The following is a 25,578-nucleotide window of genomic DNA, read 5'->3' on the forward strand; positions in this document are numbered from 1 at the left end:
GGCAGCGGAGGCCTGCTTTCCGTCCGTCCCTTCGGAGCGCCCATCTTCCGGGGCGGGACTTCCTGTCCATTATTGATAGGCGCCGGGCTGCAGAGGTGGTGGGAGGATCACCCAGGAAGGTCAGTCTGGCCGAGCAGGCCTTATATTCCTTGCAAGGGCACCAGGGATAAGTTCTTTATCGCTCTCTTTTTTGCTTTTTTCTCTCTGCGAAGCTCCGGCTTGCCCAGACGTCCTGGCCTTTTGGCACGACCATGCACCTGAAGCTCTTCCGCTTCCTCTTTCCCCAGGCTCCGCCCCCAGCGTCCTGTGGCCATGACGACCGCCCCGCGGGACTCCCTGGTGTGGAAGCTCGCGGGGCTGCTGAGAGAGTCTGGTGAGTGGACTTCCGGTTGGTTGGGACTGGGGCGAGATGGGATGCTTTTTACCTCCCAGGGACGTGCCCTTTGAAGAGTGCTGGAGTTCATTCTGGTTAGGTTCGCGAACATTTGGGTGTCAGAGAATTCATTTCTTTACTCCTCTGCGATTTATTTGCCCTGTTGTCCTTTATCTTTCACAGTCTAAACCTTAGCCATCCTTCAGGGCCAAACTCTTGTGCACTTCCTTCATGAGTTCTCTGATACTCTCAGAAGGAAGTGATCCTTACGTGGCTATAAGCCCCTCGAGACCAAGAACTGGTCATCATCATTGTTCAGTCAAAAAGCACGAGATTTGAAATCAGACCCACCTGGGTCGGAATCCCAGCTCTTTCAAACTTGAACAACTTTGTTTTCTGAGCCTCAGTTTTCCTCACTAGCAAAATGGCATGATTGTACTTAACTCAAAGGTTGCTATGGAGATTAATTTCGATTTGCATAAAGCATGTAGAACAATGATTGCATATATAGTAAGTGCTCAAAATGGGTCGTAATTACTATAATTTCTTTTGGAGCCCGGACGCAGTGGAGCCATAGTAGTTGTTGAGTAGTGGTTGGCATTCGTTGTGGTAGACCAAGTCCTGGCTTTAACATCAGATGGAAGTAGTAACTTCCTAGCAGCTCTATGATCTCAAACTAGAATCTTAACTTCTCTGAGTGCCAATTTCCATATTTGTAAGGAGGTGTTACAGTGGTTTTTAGAAGATTCTCATAAAGTTTAAATGAAATAACATATACCTGGCACATCTTACTCAATGTTACTGCCCTCTCTCACTCTCTACTCCATTTTTACTTTCTGGCTTGTTGTATTAACCTTGCACTTGTCTTATCTCCTCTTCTAGACTGGGAGGCTCTTTGAGGGCTGGGGGGAGTCCTTGAACCATGTCTATATCTATCCTTAGTGTCTAGTACATAGAAAATCCTTCGTACAAGGTTGTAGGATTTGATAATTTATGGAGCAAATATCTGACTTGGTTCCAGGAGTTAGGGATGATGGCGTGTGTGTGTGCACGCACAGTGTACACATGCAATTAATAGAGGTAGCAGAAGGGAGGGTATTGTGGTGATGGAATGGTTTTATCCTGATAGTGGTGGTGGTTACCGGAGTCTACACATAGCAAAATGTCATAGAACTATATATGCACATTGTACCAATGCCAACTTCCTGGTTTGGATATGGTACTCCATATAAAATGTAAACCATTAAGGGTTACATTTTAAAGGTTTGGGGGATCTTTTTATACTACCTCTGCAAAACTCTTCTAGTCTTTCTTTATATTTTCAAAAAACTTAAAAGAGATTCTCCATGTCTCCCTTGTAGTTGTACTTTTTAAGGGGCAGTTAATGAATACCAAAAGGTGCCTTCAAAGAGTCTCATTGGAGAAAGCAGTTTTAACCTGGAGAGTAATAGCAATACCTTAGTGCTATAACAAGTAGTTACTTCTGTGACATGCATTTCAGTGTTGATTGAAAGTTTCTATAAGTGTGCATGTTACTTTTGCAATCAGAAAAAGAAATCCACTCCATCCACTTTTATGTAAAACGAGTGATTATAGTGAAAAGTTCTGCAGTGTCATGTGTCAAGAAAACTTCCTGGAGAGCTGGGCAAAGGGGAAGAGGGGGTGTCTCAGAAAACGAGGAAGCTGGGAACTAAGTTGACTGTATTTCTAGTACTGTGAATAGACTAGGCTCTTTTGAGCAGAGGGGAAGGAAAATTTAGAAAAGTCAGAGTCTTGTAGTGAAGCAATCTTTACTATTAGGCTGAAAAGTTAGGATTTTTTCGAAGATAGAGAAGAGGCTACTGAGTGAGGAAAAGATATAAAGTTTGATCCTGCAGTGGAGGATCTACAATCTGAATTGGAGGGGGTGTATCCTGGGCTCACCAGAGCCTTTCCTTATGTCCTCCTTCTGTCTGCCCCTCTCCTTGCAGGGGATGTGGTCCTGTCTGGCTGTAGCACCCTGAGCCTGCTCACTGCCACATTGCAGCAGCTGAACCACGTATTTGAGCTGCACCTGGGGCCATGGGGCCCTGCCCAGACAGGCTTCGTGGCCCTGCCCTCCCACCCTGCCGACTCCCCCGTCATCCTCCAGCTTCAGTTCCTCTTCGATGTGCTGCAGAAAACACTTTCGCTCAAGGTTCTGGGGTGGGAATGGGAGAGGATGCACCAAAAGCCCAGGAGAAAGTGGAGGCGGGGCTGGGGGTCTGGCAGGAATGCATGGTGTCTGCAGGGCCCAGATCCAGATGGCGTAAGAGCTGTGGTTGGCTGTGCTGAGGAAGAGAGGCCAAGGAAAGGGATGCGTGCCGGGCCTCGGTGACCCGAGGGATTTTTTCTTTTAGCTGGTCCATGTCCCAGGTCTTGGCCTCCCAGGGCCCATCAAGATTTTTCCCTTCAAGTCCCTTCGGCAGCTGGAGGTACGGGGTTGTTGGGGGATGTTGGTGCATCTTGAGCAGCCATTTGGGGAGGGGAAGGAGGTGGCCTCTTTTGGTGGAGGGATGCAGGGCAGAGCTGAGTGTGCTCCTGGCTCTGCAGTGACATGCCACCCACTCTCCTTTCCATTTAATGCTGCCCTGAACCATTAGCAGCTTTGTCTTCGTTTCCCTCCGCTCTGTCAGAGGAGGTGGGGATGAGGGCTCTGTCTTCTTCCCTTGCTCCAGCTCCGAGGCGTCCCCCTCCACTGCCTCCATGGCCTCCGTGGCATCTATTCCCAGCTGGAGACCCTGATTTGCAGCAGGAGCCTCCAGGCATTAGAGGTGAGGAGAGTGAAGAGTGGGCCCAAGTGCCTTGTCCTGAGGGTCATGGAGGGCCTGGCTCTGACATTGCCCCTTCCCTGCAGCCTTCCTTGCCTCCCTCCTCCCTCTGGACAGTGTACTTGCTCCCTCTGCTGAGCTGCCCCAGCACTCTGTGCCTGTCCGTATATTTACAGTCCCACCTAGCATACTGTATTCGATATCCTCGCGTCTGCCCCCCCACTCTCCCCACAGTGAGCTCCTGGGGGACGGGGCCCTGGGTTTTCTTTAAGTCTGCATCTCCAGACCCAGCTCAGTATATAAAGAATGAACGAATGGCCGGGTGATAGAGTGTGGCCTTGGCAGGTGGGGCGCGGGGAGTGGAGGTAGCAGCACCCGCCTGCCCACACAGGAGCTCCTTTCAGCCTGCGGTGGCGACCTCTGCTCTGCCCTGCCCTGGCTGGCTCTGCTCTCTGCCGACTTCAGCTACAACGCATTGACTGCCCTAGATAGCTCGCTGGTGAGTGAGCCGCTGAAGGGGCTTTGGGAAATGACAGAGATGGGCCCTAAACGAGGAGGGCCAGCTCTGCCTGGGGGCGTCTGATTGTCTGCTTCCTCTTCCCATCCCCACAGCGTCTCTTGTCAGCTCTGCGCTTCCTGAACCTGAGCCACAATCAAGTCCAGGACTGTGAGGCCTTCCTGATGGTGGGTGTGAGCAGCCTGGCTGGGCCAGTGCCCTGGGACCTCCGGTCATTCTGCTCTGACCCTCTCTCCGGGACCCGTTTTGCTCCCACCTTGCCCTGCACCGCCCCCTACCCAGCCCTGCCCCACCCAAATGAGCTACATCCTGGGGGGCAGTACTGTTGGGAGGCACAGCCTCTAACACAAGATCTCAACTCCTGATCCCTGTGTGACTTGGGGCAAATTAAGCCCTTTCAATTTTTTTCATTTGTAAAGTGCAAATCATAGGAGTACCTTTTTTTTTTTTTTTTTTTTTTTTTGGCTTTTTGCCATTTCTTGGGCCATTCCCACGGCATATGGAGGTTCCCAGGCTAGGGGTCGAATCAGAGCCATAGCCACCAGCCTACGCCAGAGCCACAGCAACGCCAGATCCGAGCCACGTCTGCAACCTACACCACAGCTCACTGCAACGCTGGATCCTTCGCCTTCTTAGCAAGGCCAGGGATGGAACCCACAACCTCATGGTTCCTAGTTGGATTCATTAACCACTGAGCCACGACGGGAACTCCAGGAGTACCTGTTCTTATAGTATTAAAGTGATTGTGAAGAGTGTCTAAGGTTACTTAGAGCAGGCCCTAGCTCAGAAAAGGGGAGCTTTTGCGGTGAAGATGAAGACTGCTTCTATATCTCCCTGACAGAGTTAAAGCCGGATACTAGTTAAAATGGTAGTAAACTTGTGAGATTTAATTAGTAGTAACACTTTTAGTCAGTAATAAATAGTAAATTTATTTCAGTCAGCTTAGCTGACTAAGCTCAAGTTTAATTTGTTCCAAGGTGGGAGTCTTCAAGGGAAAGTGGGGGCGGGGGCGTTGGTGGGGGCTTGAGCAGATTCTTTCCTTGGCCACACTCTAGTTGGGGTCCTCCGAAGTTAATAGAAATTTACAAAAAGCAGGAAGGGGGCGTTGGTTCACGTGCAGCCTGTCTGGGTTGCCCATTGGCACTGGCGAAAGTTAGGCCCTTATCCTCCCGTGGAGGCTGGGAGACGGGCCCTGTCTTTAGGTGCTGGCTGGAACAAACTAAATTCTTCTCGCAGCCTTGAGTTTTTCTGGGCAGCAATGCAAGGGGGCTGGAGTTGTTGTTCTGGAGCTGTTAGAAACTGATCAAGGAGTTCCCGCTCTGGCGCAGTGGGTTAATGATTCAGCTTGTCTCTGAGGAGGTGCCCTTCTGTGGAGATTCAATCCCTGCCCAGCACAGTGGGTTAAGGCCCCGTGTTGCTGCAGCTCTGGCTTGGATTCGATCCCAGGCCTGGGAATTTCCCTATGCCTTGGGGGCGGCAAAAAATGAAAAAAGAGAAACTGGTTGATTTGTTCAAGTCTCTTAATGTGGGGGTGGTAGAGGGGTAGATGAAAGTCATTGGCGCTGAGAGTCTGCAGTCTTTTTAGGCCAAGGTTGAGGCCTAGTCGAGAAGAGGGTTCAGAGGAGCCCGGCTAGAATTTGGTCAAGGAAGGACTCTTGGTCACCCCACCCCTGCCCCCTCCTAGGACTTGTCTGAGCTCTGCCATCTGGACATCTCCTATAACCACCTGCGTTTGGTGCCGAGAATGGGACCCTCGGGGGCTGCTCTGGGGACCCTGATCCTGCGAGGCAATGAGCTCCAGAGCCTGCATGGTATGTGGGGGGGGGGTGTGGAGGTGATGGGGGGCCAGGATGTAGGGGAGGGTGGGGATGAACGTGGAGGGGAATGGAGATGATGTGAGACCTGGGCTGGCCTTTCTGCTGTGCCCTCCCCCAGCAGCGCCCCCCCCCCGAACCTGGCTCATCCACATGCGTGTGCTCCCCTCTGCCCTCTGCCCTCGCCTGCCTCCCCCGCCCCCGCCCCAGGCCTAGAGCAGCTTCGGAACCTGCGGCACCTGGACGTGGCTTACAACCTGCTAGAAACCCACAGGGAGCTGTCGCCGCTGTGGCTGCTGACCGAGCTCCGCAAGGTGAGGAGGGGGAGCCCGCCTCACGCCCCTCCCTCCCCTGCTGAGGTGGTCAGTGCCCTTCCTCACACAGGGAGGCCAAGGCCTCCTCAGTCTCCGCTTCTTGCCCTCCAGCTCTACCTGGAGGGGAACCCTTTGTGGTTCCACCCGGAGCACCGAGCGGCCACTGCCCGGTACTTGTCATCCCGTGCCAGGGACGCGGCTGCCGGGGTGAGTGGTCTTCCCGCATCCCCACTGCTTTCCCTTCCTGCCCAGTCCTCCCCCTCCCCTGCCCGTGCCCCCGCGCCCTCTTGCCTGCCCCCCTCCCCCATCCCCAGGTGAGGGGCCAAAGGCCTTGGACCCCCTGCTTATTATGCTGTTCCCCCCCAACCCCCGAACTTGGTGGTCCTCAGGACTAGGAGGGCTCCCAGCCCCGGCTTGGGCCTCCCTGGGTACGTGCTCCCCACTCACACCGCCCCCCCCCCCTTTTATCTTCGCTCAGTTCCTTCTTGACGGAAAGGCCTTGTCAGTGACTGATTTTCAGGTTTGTGCGCTAGGGGTCAGTGGGATGGGTTCAGGAGGACGTGAAGGAGGGGCAGGCTGGGGAAAGCAGAGCGGTGTCTGGGGAAGGGTCTTCCGGCTCAGCTGGAAAGGGGGCTCCCCGGCTCTGGGCGCCCTTGGGCAGGGCCCAGGTACCCCTTCCACTGACCTCTCTCTCCTTCCTGTTGTCCTGTGCCAGACCTCCACATCCTCAGGGCTTGGCCCCGCGGCCCCACCTCTGCCCTGGCCAGTTGGGAGTACCACCGAAACCTCCGGCGGCCCTGACTTGAGTGACAGCCCCTCGTCAGGGGGCGTTGTGGCCCAGCCGCCGCTTCGTAAGGTTAAGGTAGATGCTATCGTGGGCCACCTCATGCCGGGGGTTGGTGCCTTCACTGGGGCTCTGGGTTGCCTGTGCTTCAGGAACAGCAAGGGCTTATCCTTGCTTGTGGGTGGGTCTTTGGGGGCCGTAGGCTGAGTGGGTGGCCACGGCCGGCCAGGTGGAAGGCCCTGGCTTTCACAGAACGTGGTCTCTCTATTCCATCTCAGACTCGAGTCCGTGTGAGGCGGGCAAGCATCTCGGAACCCAGTGATACGGACCCGGAGCCCCGGACTCTGGGCCCCTCCTCCGCTGGTGAGCAAAACCCACCCCCAGCCCCCGGCCCCAGTCCCGTGTGCTCCCCTCTTCTGGTCCGGAGGACTTTTCTATTTCTAGTGGAATGGAGCATCATGGGGGCGGCCTCCTGGTCCCCCTATTTCCTTTCAGTCTGGGGAAAGGAGAACTGCCTCTGGGCAGCAGTTTCCAGAGTGTTTTTCAAGGAATGTTAATATTGTGGGCTGTTGAAAGGTCATATAACAGAAGGGTTCCGTGGCCTGCTAGTTTGGGGACAGCTAGGTTAAGCAGAGTTACATCGGTGTCCTCCCTGCAGGACGTCTCAGGACCTTTAACGTGGTATCTTGTCCCTCGATTCTCCCCAAGTGGCAGGTGCAGCGTGCTTCTGAGTCGCACGTGACTGCAGTGCGCCATAGAGCACCCTTGGGGACGTCTGCCTGTGGGAGGCCTCTGGGCTCCCTCTGACCTCCCTCTCCCCCTGCCCTTACACCCCTTTTACTTCACCCTGAGGAGCGTGCTCAGAAGAGGCCAGGGCCATCGAAGGTCGGGGCGGACTCGCTAAGCCGTGTGCTCCCCCACCTGCCCAGGAAGGTTCGTGGAACAGCATCGGGAACTGGAGCTCATGAACAGCTTCCGGGAGCGGTTTGGCCACCACTGGCTGCAGTATAGGAATCATCTGGAGGCCTCTGGGACCCATGTCCTGGTGACTTCGGAGACCCCTGCCCTCAGCACGCAGCCCCCGGACGCCCCGAGTGCAGAGCCCACGGCCGATCCTCTGCCCCCTGATCAGGAGCCACCACAGGAAGTGGCAGAGGAGGTCAGGGTGGAGCCGGAGCCACAGGAGGAAGAGGAGGTGGAGGAGCAGGGAAAAGAGGACGGAGGGAAGGAGGAAGAGGAGGAGCAGGAGCAGAATGAAGTGCAGGGTGAGCACTCGGTGGCCGTGGAGGGGGGGGGTGGGGCTGGGTGGTGGCAGCGTGTCTGGGAGTTAGGAGAGCCGGGATGTGGGCTGACAGACCCCTTTGGGACGGGGGGCCAGAGTCTTGGCTGCCTCGCCCTATTTACAGGGTTCCTCTCTGGGTCTCTCTTCAGTGGAGCTCTGTCGCCCCATGTTGGTGTGTCCCCTGGAGGGGCCCGAAGGCGTGCGTGGCAAGGAGTGCTTTCTCTGGGTCACTGCTGGCCACCTGTTCGAGGTGGAACTCCAGGCGGCTCGAACCCTGGAACGGCTTGAGCTCCAGAGTCTGGAGGCAGCTGAGATAGAGGCCGAGACCCAGGCCCAGGGAGAGCTGGTGCCGGAGGTGAGGTTCTGGAAGAGGGCTGGGCTTTTTTCGGGAGCCAACTCTGACAGCACGATGTTGGGGGCGAGGCGCCGGGCGCTGTGTTTCCCACAGTCCCTTGCTGAGCCTAGCACCAGGGAGGGGCCCTGGGGGGCCAAGGGCAGGGCCCCAGGTGGCTTGGGAGGCAGGGCTGAGGAGCAGAGCTTCAGGGCTGGAGCGCAGGGTCGTCAGCAAAAGCACTTTAATGGAGTCCAGAGCTACTGTGTCTTTCCCTGCCTCAGTTTAACCCTGGTCCCTCTGACCCGCTCTTCTGTGCAGGGGTCCGATCTGCGCCCCGGGGCTCCCGTCCTTGCCCTCCGCTTCTCCTACATTTGCCCTGACCGACAGTTGCGTCGCTATGTGGTGCTGGAGCCGGATGCCCAGGAGGCCGTCCAGGTGACCAGCCTAGCTCGGGGCCAGGTGGCTGGGGGTAGGTTGAAGCTGGCGGGCTGGGGTCCTGCTTACAGCTGTGGCCGGCCTGCCCTGCTATAGGAGCTGCTCGCTGCATTGACCCCAGCAGCTACCACTCAGCATCAGCTTGGGGAAGCGAGGGATCTGCCAGGGGACAGACTCCAGTGTCTGCGTTGCGGCCATGAGTTCAAGCCAGAGGAGCCCAGGTTGGGACTGGACAGTGAGGAAGGCTGGAGGCCTCTGTTCCAGAAGACAGGTACAGGCCCTGCCCTTGAGCTCCCTGCCCACACGCCTCCTGCTGCTTCAGGAAAACTTGCTTTGAGAGCTGGAGTGTGGAGGGGGAGCTCTAGGGGAAGAGCGGGGACCTACTTTTCCCCCGGAGGAAAAATGAAAACTTTCTTGCCACATTTACAAAAAATTAAAGAAGAAGGAGAAATTACATCCTTCCCCCTGCAAAAGTTAGGGAATACAACATCTGTAACTATTTAAACATACTCACTATTTTTTCATAACTTGGAGACCCTCCCCCCTTGCTGGCTGATGTTTCAGAAAAGACATCAAACCTGCTGAGCCCTGGCTGCAGTGCCAAGTCTTCTGGCTATTGAGTAGGATGTTTAGGGAGTTGGCTTAGATCGTCCTTGCCTGACTGACCTTGTGAGCTACTTGATACCGAGTTGTGCCTTGTGGCATCTCTGCATGTTCCTTTCTTTAAGATGGAGATTTTCTGTTGTAGACCAACCAAAAAGCCATGTCTTTGAAGACACTGAGGAGGAAATATTCTTTATTCTTTTTTCTTTTTTGCTTTTTAGGGCCACACCCAGGGCATATGGAGGTTCCCAGGCTAGGGCTCTAATCAGAGCTATAGCCGCCTGCCTACACCACAGCCACAGCAACACAGGATCTGAGCCGCATCTATGATCTACACCACAGCTGACGGCAATGCCAGATCCTTAACCCACTGGGTGAGGCCAGGGATCAAATCCGCAACCTCGTGGTTACTAGTCGAATTCATTTTTGCTGCGCCATAATGGGAATTCCAGAGGAGGAAATATTCTTGATAATACCTGTGTTGAAATGCATGATTTCTGTTAGTCACTTGTCTTTTTTGCCAGTGGTGGAGCCGGATTTTACCTTTTAATTCAGAAAACTGAGCCCTCTCTATCCATGAGCCTGAACCTGCTCTGGCAGCCTCGGGGCCCTGAGACCCAGCAGCACAGGGTGTGCAGTGCAAGGATCCCCACCTTGTCTTGGACCCTGTCTGTACTCCAGGGGGTCACATGGCCCCGGGGGTCCCTTCAGTGGTGGCACGAGTCATGAACGTCCTGTGTGCTCCATTCTCCTGTGATGTTGAGCCTCAGTTACCTCATCTGAGCAAGAAAAAAATGCATTTGCCCTGTGATGTTAGGAGATGTAAACGTGACAAAAGGGCACCAAGCACAGGGCCGGGCACGCAAGGGTCCTTCACACACAGTGGCAGCCAGCATGACCCCCGGGCGCACCGTCTTGGGCAGGATGTGTCAGAACTTTGATCTCTGCTCTGCTCACCTGCAGATGGGGTCAGGAGAGTTTAGATACTGCTGTCAGAGGTCTAGCATGTCCCCAGCACATCGCAGATGCTCAGAGAATGTTTCTTGTCCCCGATCTGTGTTCTTTACCCGAATCCATTTACTCGTCCTGGCAACCTTCTAGGATAGTCGCTGCCATCATCCCCATCTCACCCATGAGGAACTAGGCACAGGGCGCTTAGGTGACTTGTCAGAGCTGCTCAGGTGACAGCTTTCAAGTGGTGGGTCCTGGGATTGGACCCTTCTCTGCCACCCTGCCTTCCCAGCCTGTTAACGTGGGGCTTTCAAACATCAAGTACATTTCCAGCCCAAGGCTGCGGGAAGGCCTGGAGCCAGGCCTGGCTGAGTTTGGCACTCTCTTAGGCGGCCTGAAATGAGAAGGTGGGGTGTTTCGGAGGAGGTTCCAGGCTCATTCATCCCTCCCTGGGGTGGGAAGCAATCTGTCAGCAGGCGGGCCTGCGGAGGGTGTTGCATAGGTTGGGAGCCTGGGAAGCTGGAGTTGGGATCCAGGTGAGTCTGAGAGTGAGGCGGGATCGCTTTGGGCACCATGTGGGGTGCAGTGCTGGGGGCGGGGGGCGGTGCTCACGGGGCCTGCCCATCCACTCTCCCTCCAGAATCGCCTGCTGTCTGTCCCAGCTGTGGTAGTGATCACGTGGTTCTCCTGACTGGGTCCCCCGGAACTCCCAGTGGGGAGCAGAGACAGGGGGAGCAGTTGTCAGCCTCCTCGCAGTCCCCGAGCGCTGTCCAGGACCCTCCTGGCCACAGCGACCTCAGCAACAGGGCCAGTGGCATCTCATCTCAGGCAGTGGGCTCGCATGACCGCCACAGTTGGAGCCTCAGCCCCCGTGAGTATCATTGAAGAGATGGGTGGTTGGGGCAGGGGGGGGGGGCTGCGGGCTGGGCAGGCTGACGGCCCCCGCTCGCCCCCAGCGCCTGAGCACCATGGCCTCCGCTCTGTGGACCACAGACTCCGGCTCTTCCTAGACGTCGAGGTGTTCAGCGAAGCCCAGGAGGAGTTCCAGTGCTGCCTCAAGGTCTGTGCCAGCCCGGCTCTGCCCTCTGCCCCCACTGACCAGGGCACCCGCTTGTTTCCGCCGCAGCAGTCGCTCTGAACCCCTGGGTCTGGGCCCCGGCAGCTGCTCAGTGAGGCTGTGCGTGCCTCCCTTGTATTCAGGTCTGCGTTGTCTCCCCTCCACCATGGGAGGATGTGGAGCCCGTGTCTGCGGCCAGCCTGGCACGGCCCTTGGCACTCAGGAAACAGGGATTCTGCCATTACTGTAAATGCATGGCGCTATGAGGCCTCTCTGTGGAGCTCCTAGCACTGGCAGGATGCCAGAGGCCAGAGCACATCAGTCTTGCCCCCTGTCTCCTGCTGCGAGGAGCAGACAGCCGGGATGCCGTGTGAAAGTGCAGGACTCAGCTCAGGCCCGAGGGAGGCATCCGGTCCAGCCGGCACGGGCCAGGGAAGCCTCCCCCTCCTGCAGGTGACGGCTCAGGCAGGTCTTGAAGATGAGTTGCAGAGCGGGGAGGAAGGGGTGTTCCAGGAAGACAAAGCAGCGGATGCGTGGAGGCCGAGAGAACAGCTGATGGGGAGCACTGGCCATGCTCAGGGCAGCCAGGGCGTGGGGACAAGTGTCCCGAGAGGAGTCTGAGCCGGCAGGCAGGGTGGTTCAGGAGCATCGCCTTTTGTCTGCCAAGGAGTTTGGACTTGATCCCGAGTCACCGCAGGCTTGGAAGCAGAGAGTTGGTGACTGGTTTTGTGTTTGGGGACAGTCGTTCTGTCAGAGGGTAGAGGGTGGGTTGGAGGGGGCGAGATGCCAGGCAGGGAGACCTGGTAAGGGCCTGAGGGATGGAGGGCAAGGCCGATGGAGAGGCTGGATGGGTGCTGGGGCCCAGGGCCTGTCACCAGCACTCGACCCTCAGTCTGGCCATCGCCTCATAGCCCTGTTTCTCATCAACCTCCTCCTCCCCTTAGGTGCCACTGGTGTTGGCAGGCCACCCAGGGGAGTTTCTCTGTCTCGTGGTTGTGTCTGACCACAGGCTGTATGTGTTGAAGGTGACAGGGGAGATCAGGTGAGTGAGCGGGGCCTCGGCCAGGGAAGGGTCCAGGGCCCCCATGGTCTCAGCCTGTGCTCACTGCTCTCTGCCACTCCGCCCTCACTGTGTCCACAGAGGGCCTCCGGCTGGCTGGCTGCAGCCGACCCTGGCCATTCCCCTGCAGGATCTGAGGAGCGTAGAGCTGGGCCTGGCAGCACAGAGCCTGCGGCTGGAGTGGGTGGCAGGGGTGGGCACCTGTGTCCTGCTGCCCCGAGATGCCAAGCGCTGCAGGGCCTTCCTGGAGGAGCTCACTGGTGAGAGAGGGAAGGGGGAGGAGCGGGGCGGGCCAGAGGCTGAGCCCCGGTGCCCCGTTCCTGGTGCCTGTGGTGGAGACAGCTGGGTGACAGGCCTCATCCCTCTCCACAGTTGGGCGGTGGGAGGATGGGAAGGTGTTAAGAGGTGGGGCTGGAAGAAATAGAGTCTTCGAGGGCTCCCTGGCCCTGGCTGGCTCTGTCCAGATGTCTTGCAGTCCCTGCCCCCCACCCGGAGGAGCAGCATCAGCGCCACGGAGGAGGAGGTGACACCGAAGCACCGGCTCTGGTGAGTCGCTGAGGAGGTGGGAGCCAGGCCAAGGCCGGGACGGCTGCCCTGGGAGCACAGGCCTCTCTCCATGAGTCCCAGCCCCGCTAGGGCCCTGAACGCCTGGGCCTCCTGACCCAGGCCTGGCCTCCTCCCTGCTCTCTGCCTTGAGGTCCATCCCACTCTCTGGCTGACCACCCCTCCCGGGCCTGCCGCCTTCTCCCCAGGCCATTGCTGGAGAGAGACTCCTCCTCAGAGCCGCCCCAGTTCTTCTACCTTCGGGTGTTCCTGGTCGAAGGTGAGGCAGCTGCCCAGCCTCCAGCCCTCCACGTGCCCCTGTAGCGGCTCTTAGTTTGGGGATGCGGACTTCCTAGCCAAATAGCAGTCTGGGCATTCCTGGCCTCTGGGGGCCAGGAGGTGTCCTGAGGCCTCTGCTGTGCAGAGACCTTTGCTTGTGGGCCAGGCTTTCTCTGAAGTGGAGCAGATCTTCTGGGAGAAGGCGGGAGTCGGTCTTTCTTTCTGATGGGGTGGGTGGTGGGGCAGGTTCCCTTTGTCTTGGGCCTCAGAGGTTTTGGAGGCTGGAGATCCGTGGATTTTAGGAAAGGGAGGGTCTTGGCCTCCAGCGGCACAGGCCACGTTGTGGCCACCTCAGTGCGGTCATCTCTTCTCCCGAGCAGCCCGGGGTCTGGGCTCCTCTGTGGCCTTCCCTCTGACCTCACCCCGCCTCTTTCCCTCCAGGCCCTGCTACCTGCCCTGTGTCCCTGTTGCTGACTCAGTCCACCCTGTACCTGTTAGAGGAGGACTGCATAGGGTCCCAGGCAGAGCCCCCGCTTCCAGCAGCATCGGGTGAAGCCTCTGAGAAGTCCCCACCCTCCGGGCCAGGCCCTTCAGTGCGCGTCAGGGAGCAGCAGCCACTCAGCAGCCTGAGCTCCGTGCTGCTCTACCGCGTGGACCCAAAGCACCTGCGGCTGGTCTTCTACGACGAGGTGTGGGAGCTTGTGGCGGGGGGGCATGAGGGTGAGAGGAAGGCAAGGCATTGGGGCTGAGTGGACCCCGCCGTGGCAGTCCTGGTGGGAGCACCCAGAGAATTAGGGTGCAGGGAACTGGAGGCTGTCACTGGGTTTGGGCGGTAGGGAGGGGGGCAGTGGAAACTCCCTGGACTTGGCTGGGGCTGGTGTTAGCTGGGAGGCCCTAAAGAAGCCCCAGCGACTTTGAGCTTGTGTTTGCTGGGGCCCGTGTGCCAGCCAGGTGGCTACGGCCTCCACGTGAGGAGGTACTATGATTATTAGTCCAATTACAGGTGAGGCCACTGAGGCTTGGGGATGTTACCCAGTGTGCTCAGGTCACAAGTAGTAGAGCCAGGAACTTAACCCCAAGCAGTTAACTCCTTGGAGCTGACATTCTAGAAAGAGGGAAGAGTAAAGAAGCCAGACAGTAAATGTGAACCTTCAGTCAGGGTTGACTGGGTTCTGTTTAAAAAGCTGAGTCAGGGAGTTCCTTGGTGGCCTAGTGGTGAAGGATCTGGCATTGTCACTGCTGTGGTCAGGGATCAGTCCCTGGCCTAGGAACCTTCCTGTGCCTTGGGCATGGCCAAAAGAAGTCAGTCAGGACCTGGTATGGGGGAGGGGTGACACGGGCTTGGGGACAGAAGAGGCCGTGAGCCAGGGAGGAGTGTGGGTCCTGCTGAGGCCCCCCTGCCACCCCCCTGGCGGGACCCTCATGAGTGTCCCCTACCACTGCTTGTCTGCCAGGTGTCCCGGCTGGAGAGCTTCTGGGCACTCCGTGTCGTGTGTCCAGAGCAGCTGACGGCCCTGCTGGCCTGGATCCGGGAGCCCTGGGAGGAGTTGTTTTCCATTGGACTCCGAACTGTGACCCAAGAGGCGCTAGACCTTGACCAGTGAGGCTGCCATGCTGGCCCCATCCCCGACTCTGGGGCCACGGCGACGGACGTTCTCTCTCCAGACTCTGGCTGCGGCCTCCTCTGGCTTTGGGGCGTTGGTCGGCAAGGCCCCAGATGACCGACGACTCAAGGCTAGGGTGAGAGGACTGGTCTGGCCTCCAGACGACCTGGCCCAAGGGTCAGGCTGAGTGATCCGTAGGAATGTTTCTCCTGCACTTTTTTTCAGGTATCAATAAAGTGGTTTCCAGTCCAGATGTCACGGGTGTACTTGGACGTGTCACTCGGGAGGCCTGCCGTCCCCTGCTTCTAACAGAAACTGCCCCACCGTTGCTCTTCCCCAAGGACAGGTCCAGTGGCTTTGTTAGAGCTGTGAGACCTGCTCTTTAAGCCTGCGCTGACCCCGCTGATGGGATCAAGTAGGATTCCTGCCCGCGGCACCGGCACTGCTCCTCAGCCACCGCGGGTCACATGGCCAGGTGGGCGTGGAAATCACTGCCTAACAAACAGCTGGACCGGTTAGAGTCTCACCCTCTCGAGTTTCAGTTGAGAACTACTGAGAATCTCCGGAGATGGGCAGTGGAGCTGAATGAGTGTGCCAGGCGCGGGTGCGTGGAGCGGGCTGTGGAGGGAGGGCAGAGATCCGGTGGCTTCCATTCCTCCCTTCTCCTCTCAGCACTGCTTCGGTCACCCAGAGGCCTGGCTGCCTTGACCCTACTCCTCTGCCTGTGTCTCCATGGCCACAGTGACTGGTTCAGGGACGCCCCTGTGTCCAGGTGTGGTCTTACCAAGGCCCAGTCCTGGTCTTTTACTGGAACCACCAAGAAGGAGGCAAGTTTCCCCCACGAGGGCTGCTGAGAGCTCACGCCTGCGGCTGCAGGCCCTGAGGGCAGGTGGAAGCCAGAGGGAGATGGAGCTGAGAGGTGGAGTGAGCGGGAACAGGTCCTGTGCTGTCTGTGGAGTCCCTGGTCCCCTGTGCCTGGAGGCAGATACTCCAGGAATTTTAGGTTATGTGAACTGAAGCCCACCCCCTGCTTTTTAATTTTTGGCTTAAGCTGATTTGAGCCAAACATGAGCCACTGAAAGGATCTTAAGTGCATGCGGCCTTATTCTCAGTTGAACCAGCCTGAGTAGGGGTCTGTTGCTTGCACCCAAGATGAACAAAAGGTGGGTAGCAGCACCCTCGTACTTGTGTCGAGAGGCCCTGGTCAGAGGGTTTGGGGCGGGAGTGTTGGGACTGCTTTGAGCCCCAAAGCCCGGCTGGGGCTGAGTGTGGGGGGGTGGGAGGTCTGAGAACTAACAGGTGGGTCTCAGTTCAGGAGCACGTACATGCCTGGCGCTAAGTTCACTGCTCCGTGTCTGCTCCACCCAGGGGTCCCGGGAGGCGGTGGCATCTTGTTACAGGTGAGGAAACTGAGGCTCAGAGGAGGTGAATGACTTGCCCAAGATCCCATCTGTACGTGGAGGAGGCCCGATAAGTCCAGGCTGGTGTGACTTCAAACCTGAGCCATCAGCAAACCACCGGGTGCCCTGCCTCCCCCTGTTCTGCAGTGCCTGGGCCTCTGTACCAGCCACGCTTAGGGAGGGGTGGCCGCCCACCCTGCCCTGGGCCGGGGGTCTCTGAATAATCCTACACTTGCCCAGGACAAGCAGGCCCTGAGGTGCACTGTATTTGAAGTTTCTCTTTCCCCCAGAGTGTGATGAGATGTTAGAAGCATTCATTCCTGAGTGGTTTTCACCCTCCCCCCACCCCCCATCCCCAGGTGAACTGGAGAGAATAGAGAGGCTGGATTTTCCAGTTTTAAGTGAAAGGGCTAAGCCGCGAAGAGAGATTCGAAGAGAGATTCGAAAGGGATCAGTACTAGATGAGAGGTCTGCAGTGGAGGCGGGGAGGGTTTTTAGAGAAGAGTATTAGAGGCAGCATAGGTGCAACCCCCTTGACATTGGGGGCTCTCAGGGTGAAGGACCCTGGGGAACTAGTGACCTCTCAGATACTCTGCAGGCCACTAGTGAAGATGGAGATAGGGCAGAGTTTGGAAGGACCTGGCAGGATAGGGCTGGAGACACTTGCCCAGACTTCTCTTGACTGGAGAAGGGAGGTGGCCCAGAGCTTCCTGTGGGCCTGCAGTGGGGCAAGGAGTTAGCTGATGGGGTCCTGGACTCGGTGCCGGAGTCGCTGCAGGAGCACGGGTAGGCCCAAAATGGGGAAGTCACCGAATTAGACTTGAACTGATTGAGTTTATTTTTATTTTTTGTCTTTTTAGAGCTGCACCTACAGCATATGGAAGTTCCCAGGCTAGGGGTTGCATTGGAGCTATAGCTGCTGGCCTACACCACAGCCATAGCAACACCAGACCCAAGGCACGTCTGTGACCTACAGCACAGCTCACAGCAATGCTCAATTGTTAACCCATTGAGCAAGGCCAGGATCGAACCTGCATCCTCATGGATGCTAGCCAGTTTGCTACGGCTGAACCACAAGGGGAACTCCTGAACTGATTGTGTTTAAATCACCGAGTCGGCTGAGTTCTCTGGAATGTTAGCAGGCTAACCTTTCTGTTTGATTGGAGTGGAGACTCATTACAAAGACCAAGCTGAGTTACTGAGAAGAAAGTTCTATTTTTACAGACCCAAATGTGGGGGGCCACCACATTTCTGGAGTTCATATCTGTTACCACTGGAAAGGGCGACCTTGAGGGCTAGAGCACAAGGAAAAAGGTTCTTTCCCAGGGGTCTGGGGGGACTCTCTTCTCCCCATTAGAGACCTTCAACCCCGGGTTCCTGGGGGGAGGGGTGTGTACCTCACTGTAAAGCTTTGGGAAGTCCAAGGTGGGACCTCCTGGGGCAGGGAGGCTGGTTGTAGCAGGCCAGGAGAAGACTTAACTCCTCCTGGGGTCCTGTTCCGCCCTTGACCCTGCCAGCCCTCTGCAAACCTGAGCCACCCGCATCCCCCGGGGTGGGGTGGTGGCTGGAACCAGGTAGGAAGGAATCCGCGCTGCAGATGACAGTCCATCAGCCTCAGCCTTCCTCACAGTGACTGAAAGTCCACGTGGAGGGCGCTGGATTCCAAGGAGGGCCCCAGCAGGGAGAGGGTGGTAGGATGGTTAGGGCCACTCTTAGCAGCTCTGCCTTTCCTTTTTCCTTTTTTCTTTTTTTGGCTGCCCTGCAGCATATGGAACTCCTGGGTTAGATCAGATCCAAGTCGAGCTGCAAACTAAGCTGCAGCTGTGGCAATGCCACCGGATCCTTAACTCACTGTACTGGGCCAGGGATAGAACCCACGTCCCAGCGCTCCCAAGATGCTGCCGATCCTGTTGTGCCATAGCAGGAGCTCCCAGTTCTGCCTTTTCTGACCTCCGTGTGGGTCAGCATTGCTCCTCTCCTGAAGCATGTGTTACGTACTTATTCATAAATACACTGAACAGCTGCATTTATTTTCTATTCCTTGCCTGACAGGGATTAATAGGACACAGGTTCTCCCACAGAGCCCAGTAGAGCCTATGTCAGGGTGGCAGGGGTTCCCCAGTGGCTCATAAACTGCTCCCACAAAACAACTACTTTCTCTGGGCCAGGGCTGCACGGAGGGAACAGTGGGGCTAGTATTTAAGTCTCTGTTGAAGACTTATAGAGGAACACCCATAAATAGTGATGAAGATGGGGAGTTCCCTGGCGGTCTAATGGTTAGGATTTGGTGCTTTCACTGCTGCCCCGGTTCAATCCCTGGTCTGGGAACTGGGATCCCATGCCAATCCATGGCCAAAAATTAAAAAATAAAATGATGATGAAGATAAAAATCCAATAGCTGTGGCTTAGTGGGCTCTTGCTGTGTTCCTTGCATGGTTTAAAGCATGTACTCTCCCCAACTGTTTCTCATATTCCTTGAGTCGTAAGATACAGAGCCAGTAAGTTCAAGGCAAGAGCCCTCAGTGTATAGGCACATGACCCAGACCTGGAAGGCTGGTGCTGAGGCCCTAGAAACAGGGTTTTCCTGTCACTTGGGGCCAGATGGTTTCTCTCTCCCCTCCCAGCAGGGCCCTGGTCTGGTCTGGCGGGACAGTGGGGCTCTTGGAACTGGCCAGATGGGAAAATGCTGGCCGGGATGGGGGCCTCTCAGTGGGAAGGTGGAGGGGCCAGTAAGGACAGGGCTGAGGTTCAGGAAATAAGTTCACCTACTTCTGTTGTGCTTGGAGCTGGCCTGAATTTTTAATTGAAGCAAATTAAAACTTCCCAAAAATATGAGTCCCCTTTCTTGGCAGTGTGCACACCCCCTTCCCTGCAAATGAGAGCCAGTGCTGGGCCTGATGAAGGCCGCATCCAGCCTCTGGCCCAGAGCTACCTTCCATGAAGGCTGGGCTGTTTCCTTCCGGAAGCCCTGTCGGGTCACAGTGTGGCTGGGGTGCAGAATAGCCTCCGGTCATTTTAGGGTATCTGGAAGGCAGTGGGAGGCTGGGGGTATTGAAAGAGGAGATTTCCCATTTCCGTGTGCTTAAAATCTCTGGGCCCATCTTTGTTTTCTGTAACAATTCAACCATGTCCTCTGCACCCTTTGTCCTGCGGGTGTTCTTTGTGTGGTGAGCCGGAGACAGAGATGCTGGTGTTGCCAGCCAAGGCCATTACCACTCCTGGGTGTCTCTGACCTTTAGGTGCTGGGACACTTTTCCTCTTCGGACCCTGCCACACCCTGAGCAACTAGGGCAGCTTTGCCACTGACACCTGTACAGAGATATCAGTTGGCGGGACTTACCTTACACACCTGGACTGACCTCAGAGATGGATTTGTCTTCTCAGTCTGGCTTTTCTGCTCCAACGAGGGTTTATCGATGACCTGTCTGGCCTTGGGCTTGCTGGCAGTGAAGGCCTGAGGTAGCAGAGGGAAAAGATTCTTTCCCTGTGATTATATATGAGTACTATGCTGCATTTTCTTTTTCTTTCTTTTTTTTTTTTTTTTTTTTTTTTGGCTTTTTGGCTTTTTGCCATTTCTTGGGCTGCTCCCGTGGCATATGGAGGTTCCTGGGCTAGGGGTCTAATTGGAGCTGTAGCCGCCGACCTACACCAGAGCCACAGCAACGTGGGATCCGAGCCGTGTCTGCGACCTACACCACAGCTCACGGCAATGCCAGCTCCTTAACCCACTGAGCAAGGGCAGGGATCGAACCTGCAACTTCATGGTTCCTAGTCAGATTCATTAACCACTGTGCCACGACGGGAACTCCTATGCTGCATTTTCTATAGAAACCAGGTTGGGGGGGAGGTAAAATATATATTCACATTTGTGTAAATAAATTTGTGTAGGCGTTCCTATTGTGGTTCACTGTGGCTTGATCCCTGGCCTTGCTCAGTAGGTTAAGGATCCAACATTGCTGTAAGCTTCGGTGTAGGTCACAGATGTAACTTGGGCCCTTTGTTGCTGCAGTTGTGGCATAGGCCTCAGCTGCAGCTCAGATGATTCAACCCTTAGGCTGGGAACTTCCATATGCCACAGGTGCAGCCCTAAAAGGAAAATAAATAAATAAATACATTTGTATAAATATTTGTGTGAATACATTCTGGAGGGAATAAATGGATATTGGTGGTGGGGGGTTGAAGATGTTAGGCAGAAGGGGAAGAGGGGTGATACTGAGGTGGGTTTTTTTGGTTCATTTTGGCCACATCCACAGCATGCGGAAGTTCCCTGGCCAGGATCAAACTGGCACCACTGCTGCAACCCGAGCACCGCAGTGACAATGCCAGATCCTTAACCTACTGTGCCGTCAGGGAGCTCTGAGGTGTTTGTTTTTGTTTTACATTTTAGCTGAGAGATATTTTTAAATCTCAATGTATTTTGATTCAAAAATTATATTAAAAACTTCTATGAGGCCCTTTTGGGGGGTGGTATGGTCAGTGGCCAAGCTGAGTGGTGTAAACTTCAATTTCTAAGACTTTGGAAGAGGGGGAGCAGGTCAGCTTGGAGACTCGCCTCCTTTTTCTCAATGGAAGAGGGTCCACCTTTGCTGATGAGTCACTTCACAGGGAGTGAGGGGTGACGTCCTTCCTCCTCCTTTGCCAAGATGCCACCCAGAGTGATGAGCTGTGGCTGGAACTTCAGTCCAGGTTCTGTGTGGCTGCTTTCTGCATTTTGAATCCTCGTACTCAAGAGTCAGTGGGTGTGATGGTCATAGAGGAAAAGGCACAGGGGATTAGAGCCAAAAAAATCCAGGATTATGCCTGAGTTTTGCGTCTCTCACTGTTTAACCACAGGCAAGCCACTTACTTGCCCCTTGCTGATCCTTGGCTCTTTTTTCTACAGTGAGGAGATGAAATTAATCAATGTCGTATCCAATTCACAAAATTGTTGAGTCCCATGATGTACATATAAGTGCTATGTGAACTGTAAATTAAATAAATGCTGTGGGTTTTTTTTGTTTGTTTGTTTGTTTTAAAATAACCTGCCTGTTAGGTGTTAGGACCTGCTTTTGTTGCCTAGAAATGCCCTTTGTAAGCAGAGAGGGAAAGCCCACACCTTCCTGCCCGGGTGTTTCCCAGTGACTGTTTCTCCAGTGTGCTTCGGAGGGAGCCTCAGACATTGCCAGAGATGCAAGCAAGCCATGGCATGTTTTTTCCTGGCCCATCCTCGGTCATTTGATCACCTTGGACTCAGTGACTTCTATGCCCTGCACAAAAACATTCTTCAGTTTATTAGTTACTATAATTACTTGTGTGCTTGCCTTCATGGCCACAGGTATTATTGAGCTCATAAAGCGTGCCAGCCTCTCTGCGAGCAGAGGGGGTGGGATAGGAGGATGAAACATACATGCTCCAGCTCTCAGGGAGCTTACTGCCCCGGGAGGGAGTGAGACAAGGCACCGGGAGCTGGGTCCTGAGGATGGGAAAGATTGTAGTAGGAGAATATCATCATAATGGCCATTTTGGAGCATCTGCCTTGTACGAATCATTTCACTCACATCAGTGCACTTGGTACAAGCCTGCAGGAAAAGTGTGATCTCTTTTTTTTTTTTTTTTTTTTTTGTCTTTTTTTGTTGTTGTTGCTATTTCTTGGGCCGCTCCCACGGCATATGGAGGTTCCCAGGCTAGGGGTTGAATCGGAGCTGTAGCCACCGGCCTACGCCAGAGCCACAGCAACGAGGGATCCAAGCCGCGTCTGCAACCTACACCACAGCTCACGGCAACGCCGGATCGTTAACCCACTGAGCAAGGCCAGGGACCGAACCTGCAACCTCATGGTTCCTAGTCGGATTCGTTAACCACTGCGCCACGACGGGAACTCCTGATCTCTCTTTTTACAGGCGAGGAAGCTGGGGCTCAGGTTAAGACAGGTGATGCTCACTGAATGGATGACTGGATCTCAAAACTCGGGCCCTCTTTCTTTTTCGCTGACACTGTATTGCATCTTAAACCTTCTAGAACGCCCACCCTGGTTCACCCTCTGGTCCTTCTCAATCTGTCCCCTTGTGGCACCAGGTTCTGAGGATACCATATCCTACCAGGATCCAGATCCTCAGCACCCAAATAACCGCACAGATCCCATTCTTTCCTGCCACAGGGACTTTCCTGTGCTCTTCCTTCTGCCTGGAATGCCGTCCCCTCTCCTGTTTCCCCGACACACCCCTCGCTGCCTGGCTGATTCTTTGTACCATTCAGGTCTTTGTTTAATTGTCCCCTCCTTACAGAGCATGTGCTTAACTATACCACCTGGATGTTCTCTATAAACGTGCTCCCCCTGCCCCCCGGCACTTGCTATGTTTCATAATTATCAATTTATGTATTTGCTTGTTTGTTGTGTGTAACCTGCCCAAGGGCAGGACCATGTCAGGTTTTCTTCACTGATGTAAAACCCAACACCCGGAATTCCCATCATGGTGCAGCAGAAATGAATCCGACTAGGAACCATGATGTTGCAGGTTTGATCCCTGGCCTTGCTCAGTGGGTTAAGGATCTGACGTTGCCGTGAGCTGTGGCATAGGCTGGCAACTGTAGCTCCGATTAGACCCCTAGCCTAGAAACCTCCATATGCCATGGGTGCGGTCCTAAAAAGCCAAAAATAAATAAATAAATACAACCCAACACCTGGCGTGGAGTGTAGCGTGAGTGTGTGGCTCTTGGTTTACACACTTGGGAGTGCAGGAAACACTGCAACACTTTCAAAACAACCTTTTATTTCAAGCCCCCATCGCCTGGGGCTGGCAGGACTCACTGATCTCCCCCTCCCCCACATCTCAGGTTGTCTGGTTGGGGGGGGCCATCCTTCTACTTTGCAGATTGGAGAGGACAAAATCCTCCACCCCCCTCAACTCTCCCCCAACTTCTGGGAAGACACTTTGGGTCTTGCTAACCCTTTCTTTTTCCTCCTCTGCAAACCTCCCTAGGTTTTCAGAGACTTTGGCTCTGGATGAACAAAAGGCAGAAAGGCTTGCCAGCTTTCTTCCAAAGCAACAAAATCTAAAGCTAACAGCTCAGTGGGAATGGGGGGAGGAGAGTGAAAGGCCCTAGGTCATATCTCATGATCAAAATGTCATCCTAGCACAGATGAATCTGCACCTCTGGAGCCGAAAGAAAGGTGGGCTCCGAGGGGCGAGAGAAACTTCAGGGCGGTGCTGTCCTGGGACTAGGTCTATTTCAAAGCTGAGTCCAGGTTTACTGAGGAACACATGGCTTATGATGGGATAACCCCCTGCAGAGTAATTGATAGTAAATAAGAAGAATGACATTTGGGAGTTCCCACCATTGCTCAGCAGTAACGATCCCAACTAGTATCCATGAGGATGCAGGTTTGATCCCTGGCCTCACTCAGTGGGTTAAGGATCTGGTGTTGCTGTGAGCTATTGGTGTAGGCTGGCAGCTGGAGTCCGATCGGACCCCTAGCCTGGGAACTTCTATATGCCGCAGGTGTGGCCCTAAGAAGAAAACAAAAAAGACATTTATTGAGCATTTACTCTGTGCCAAGCACTGAACTGGTACTTGTATATAGCATCTCTAACTCTAGAGTCTGGGCTCTTTCTCAAAGCCATGCTACTTCTCTTGTAAAAATAAAATAAGGTCTTACCACGAGGCCAGTGGACAGCATAGCACACTGAGTGCTCTGTTCTGGGCAGCAGGGAGGAGATACTCTTGGAAAGACAGAATTCCAGGCAAGGCTCAGTGACAACGTGGGGCTACCTGAACCCACCCCCTACTTTCTTGCAGAAACTCTTCAGCTGGCCACGTTAGGAATACAAGTGTAAAGAATGGGTCATTGGCCAAGGACAGTCTGAATCTACCCTCGTGGAGGAAAAGCTGTCCTGGATCTTTCTGTTTTCTTTGAATAGGTGTGGTTGGGATCCTCAATTTGGCTGGAAGACTTCCTGCCCTTTGAGATATAAACCAGCCTCCACTTATTTCGTGCGTGTACATTTCATCATTTTTCAAACTGCAAGTTACCTGAGCCTTTCTGGTGGCTTCTCTTTGATTCGTAGTGATATGAAAAGGAACAATATTTCTCGAGCACTGACTGTGTGCCAGATACTCTTCCAAGTGCTTCACACAGATGAACTCTTGTCATCCTCTCAATAACCCTGCTATTGTTGCCATTTTGCAGATGGGGAATCTGAGGCTCATAGAGAGTAAATAACTTGTTCAAGGTCATGCAGTTATCAATGGCAGAGCTGGGCTATGTGCTTGCACTGCCTGATCACGCCCCTGTATGGCTTCTATAGTAGCAAAGATGCAGTCTCCTTAAAAAGTTCACCTGGGAAGTGAGGCGTATGTTTCAGCCTGTGCTCATGGCAGGGAAGGTTTCACAGCAGTGGGCAGGCAACCAAGGTGGGGGGGTGGGGGGGGTCCCTGTAGCACATGCAGATAAACATTAGACATGAAGCCAGAAGCCCTTGGGTTTGATTCTCAGCCATGCCGCCTTCCCACAAGCCTTGGACATTGGGCAAGTCATTTAAACTTTCGGAACCTTGTTTTTCTCACCTGTCAAATATGATCAAGATGCTCTATGCCGAGGAGGGCTGTTGTGTGCTCATGAGAATACAAATATCCGAGGGGTTTGTATCTAAATTTAAGGTAATGAAATGATTGTGGTTGTTAATTCTAGGATTCAAGGATGGAGACGGTGAGAAATGATGTAGTCATAAGAGAGGCAAAGAAAAATGTGCCTTTGGGTTGAGCTGAGACCCAGGTGAGGGCAGGGCCGGGAGAGGGTAAATTACATTTCCAAGGTCACAGGGTTAAACCTCTTCCCCCACACAGAGTCCATCACCCTGTGCCTGGGGCAGGCTTGGTTTCCCTCTCCTGGGCCTGGCCAGTTCCACCCTCCCTGTCTTCAGCTGCATCCTGGGTTCTCCCCCCACATCCTCCTAAGTTCGCCTAAGGATTCAGGGACGTGGCTTCAACAAATATCATGGAGGGACTGTTAGGGACACGGCATTGTGCTAGGTGTCCGGTTTCAGCCAGACCCCAGAGGGTCAAACTGGGATTCAGTCCTTCCTTTCAAAGACCTTTCCGCTTGGAAAAGGGGCTGTGACCTCAGGGAGTGGAAGAGGGAGAGAGGGGGTCTGGAAACTGAGCCACAGAATCCTACAGCTCGACGGAACTTTCGAACACTCCGATGCCCAGGCCCCGCTGGCTACGAAGGGGAAACCGAGGCCCAGGGAGGGGAGGTAACTGCCAAGGTCAAACGTTGGGCGGTGCCTAGTGGCAGAAGGCCGGCATCTGGGGCTCTGTCGGGATCGACAGAACAGGTGGTGGGTGCTTCCCCGGCTCTGCGAAGCTCAGTTTCCGACGTTGGAGGGGCTGGCGTCTGCGGAGGGGTCGCTTCCAGGGCTCTTGCAGGGAGAGGAGGCGAAAAGCAAGGTGGTGCGTGAAT

The 25,578-nt window shown here is 54.9% G+C and overlaps 1 protein-coding gene across 3 annotated transcripts; it reads left to right on the top strand.

Annotated features, from left to right (window-relative positions):
- Nucleotides 1-14,992, top strand: STK11IP (serine/threonine kinase 11 interacting protein). 3 transcript variants are annotated; one of them, XM_021075204.1, is made up of 25 exons: nt 1-119; nt 288-373; nt 2,344-2,549; nt 2,752-2,826; nt 3,070-3,165; nt 3,554-3,661; nt 3,775-3,846; nt 5,364-5,490; nt 5,704-5,807; nt 5,919-6,014; nt 6,286-6,327; nt 6,523-6,669; nt 6,870-6,954; nt 7,521-7,856; nt 8,023-8,228; nt 8,526-8,642; nt 8,739-8,913; nt 10,837-11,067; nt 11,153-11,256; nt 12,198-12,295; nt 12,395-12,573; nt 12,778-12,859; nt 13,066-13,136; nt 13,577-13,824; nt 14,590-14,992. In XM_021075204.1, exons 2-25 carry the CDS (start codon nt 313-315, stop codon nt 14,737-14,739), a joined length of 3,216 nt encoding a protein of 1,071 aa, XP_020930863.1. In that variant the 5' UTR covers nt 1-119; nt 288-312; the 3' UTR covers nt 14,740-14,992. The 3 variants fall into 3 exon arrangements, with proteins under 3 accessions (XP_020930863.1, XP_020930864.1, XP_020930865.1); XM_021075206.1 differs by having other exon boundaries at nt 72-119; nt 3,508-3,661; XM_021075205.1 differs by lacking the exons at nt 13,066-13,136; nt 13,577-13,824; nt 14,590-14,992 and adding an exon at nt 13,011-13,047.

The sequence above is a fragment of the Sus scrofa genome, chromosome 15 (genome assembly GCF_000003025.6).
Source record: "Sus scrofa isolate TJ Tabasco breed Duroc chromosome 15, Sscrofa11.1, whole genome shotgun sequence".
In the NCBI taxonomy this organism is placed as follows: domain Eukaryota; kingdom Metazoa; phylum Chordata; class Mammalia; order Artiodactyla; family Suidae; genus Sus; species Sus scrofa.

What these genes read in the sequence shown, in the direction of transcription:
- STK11IP (XM_021075204.1), top strand. Translation starts at nt 313, where the DNA reads ATGACGACCGCCCCGCGGGACTCCCTGGTGTGGAAGCTCGCGGGGCTG. An exon ending in GGGGCTGCTGAGAGAGTCTG is followed by an intron (nt 374 to 2,343) that starts GTGAGTGGACTT and finishes CTCTCCTTGCAG; the next exon opens with GGGATGTGGTCCTGTCTGGC. An exon ending in TCTGGGCCCCTCCTCCGCTG is followed by an intron (nt 6,955 to 7,520) that starts GTGAGCAAAACC and finishes CCACCTGCCCAG; the next exon opens with GAAGGTTCGTGGAACAGCAT.